This window comes from Cucurbita pepo, chromosome LG17, assembly GCF_002806865.2.
Source record: "Cucurbita pepo subsp. pepo cultivar mu-cu-16 chromosome LG17, ASM280686v2, whole genome shotgun sequence".
NCBI classification, from domain to species: domain Eukaryota; kingdom Viridiplantae; phylum Streptophyta; class Magnoliopsida; order Cucurbitales; family Cucurbitaceae; genus Cucurbita; species Cucurbita pepo.
The window spans coordinates 1,943,880-1,946,094 of NC_036654.1; the positions used below are offsets into that span (position 1 = coordinate 1,943,880).

The 2,215-nt window shown below is 42.3% G+C and overlaps 1 protein-coding gene across 1 annotated transcript; it reads left to right on the top strand.

Moving 5' to 3' along the window:
• The first annotated feature begins 482 nt into the window (after positions 1-482).
• LOC111778726 (aspartic proteinase CDR1-like) lies at positions 483-1,772 on the top strand. The gene has a single exon (XM_023658702.1). It carries the CDS (start codon positions 483-485, stop codon positions 1,770-1,772), a length of 1,290 nt encoding a protein of 429 aa, XP_023514470.1.
• Positions 1,773-2,215: the final 443 nt, after the last annotated feature.

The following is a 2,215-nucleotide window of genomic DNA, read 5'->3' on the forward strand; positions in this document are numbered from 1 at the left end:
CATGCAGATATGCACTATTTGAATAGAAATAATTTTATGAAAGATTCTGCATGGGTCTCTCAGATCTTTTCGATAAGTGTAAAACCCACAGTAGCATTGGAATCGAGAAAGTATACAAAAAAAAAAAAAAGACCATTATTTTTATATTATGTTAGTATTAGTTAGTGATTTGGCTCGATGAATCATTGCTTTCCTGATGAACAGTTGGCAACTGTTTCCCATTTTATCTATGTGGATCGAGAAAAAAAAGGAGAGCTCGATTGAAAGAGGGTTGTAACAAATCTTATAAGGTTCCAATAATTTTGCTAATATTAATCATCTACATTATTAACTATCATGGTACCAAAACAAATCCATTAAAAAGGAAACAAATAGTTTTTTTTTTTTTTTTTTTTAATATTAAAAATTTATTTCCCTTTTCTAAAATCCCATAACTATTTAAGTAAATCTCCCATTACTTCTTCCATCACCAATTATCATCAATGGCTCTAATGTTCTCTCTAATTTTCTTAATTTGCTCCGCCGTCTTCGCCGCTGCCAGCAGTGAATATGGCTTCTCCGTCGAAATGATCCACCGTGACTCCCCCAAGTCTCCTATGTACAACCCATCGGAGTCCCACTACCACCGTCTAGCTAACACCCTCCGCCGCTCCATCCTTCTTAACAAAGCGGTGGCGCTGTTAGACACGGCAGAGGCGCCAATGTTCAACGACAGAGGAGAATATCTCGTGGAGGTATCACTTGGAACGCCGCCGTTTCCAATCCTAGCCCTTGCTGATACAGGAAGCGACATCGTTTGGACGCAATGCCAACCATGCCCAAAATGCTTCGAGCAAACCGCGCCGATGTTTGACCCGAGTAAATCGTCGACTTACAAGATAATCCCCTGTTCCTCGCCGAGTTGCGCCTTGGCTGGACAAGAACGTTCTTGCTCCGATCGGTCTGAGTGTCGATACTCGATTAGTTACGGTGATGGGTCCCACAGCAACGGCGATTTTGCCGTTGATACCCTCACCATGGGGTCCACCTCCGGTCGCCCCGTGGCATTTTCTCGTACTATGGTTGGTTGTGGTCACGACAGTGGTGGTACTTTTAGTACTAATGTCTCCGGGATTGTTGGACTTGGTCGAGGTCCGGCGTCGCTCGTCCCGCAGATGGGCGCCGCCTCCGGCGGCAAATTTTCCTACTGTTTGACTCCGATCGGCGACTCAGCTGAGTCGAGCAAGCTGAACTTCGGCTCTAATGCTCAAGTAGCCGGCTCTGGAACTGTCTCGACTCCAATTAAAACCAGTGACCGTTTCGATTCCTTTTACTCTCTCAACATAGAAGCCATGAGCGTCGGGGGCAAAAGATTTGAATTTCCGGCGGCTTCCGCCTTGGGCGACGGATCAAATGTCATTATCGACTCCGGCACCACCCTTACTATACTCCCAACGGAGTTCTACTCCACCTTCGCAACGGCGATCTCCAACTCAATAAGCCTTGAGCGAACAGAGGACCCGAATCAATTCTTGGATTTCTGTTTTAAGACCACGAATTTCGACTTTGTAGTTCCGTCCGTGACGGTGCACTTTGAAGGCGCCGATGTCCCCCTCCGTCGTGAAAATGTGTTCGTTATGGTGGCGGAGAATGTTGTTTGCTTGGCCTTCCGCGGTGGCGATGGGCAAAGTATTTCCATCTACGGCAACATTGCACAGATCAATTTCATTGTTGGTTATGATGTTACGAGGAACTCTGTCTCCTTTAAGCCGGCGAATTGTTCGGCTATGTGATTCTGATTTGCTTTCTTGTTTTCAGTTTCTGTTTTAGATCGATGTATATTCTTCGTCCATTGTGAATCTTACGAAATATAATAATATTATTTTCGAGAAATGTTCAAATTTCATAAATTAAAAACCTATCCCAAAATGATTTTCTCTTTTATTATGTGACATACACGTGCTACTATTTTGTTACTAGTAAATATTGTCTGTTTTGCTTTGTTATGTATATTGTTAGTCTCACAGATTTAATGGTTGGGAGATGATGTGGGATCTCAAAACGTTTATCAGAAGACAAGTCACATGTCCCGCAAACTTGTCGAGTCATTGATCTTGACATGGTTTGAAGAAGTAAGTGATATTTTATGTGTCATAGAAACGTTATATTAAGAAAAGAATGGAAGTATAATTTTGATTTAAGTATGTACAATATTATTTGAAATTATTAGATATCA

Excerpts from the sequence above, each read along its gene's own strand:
- LOC111778726 (XM_023658702.1), top strand. The coding sequence starts at position 483 with ATGGCTCTAATGTTCTCTCTAATTTTCTTAATTTGCTCCGCCGTCTTC.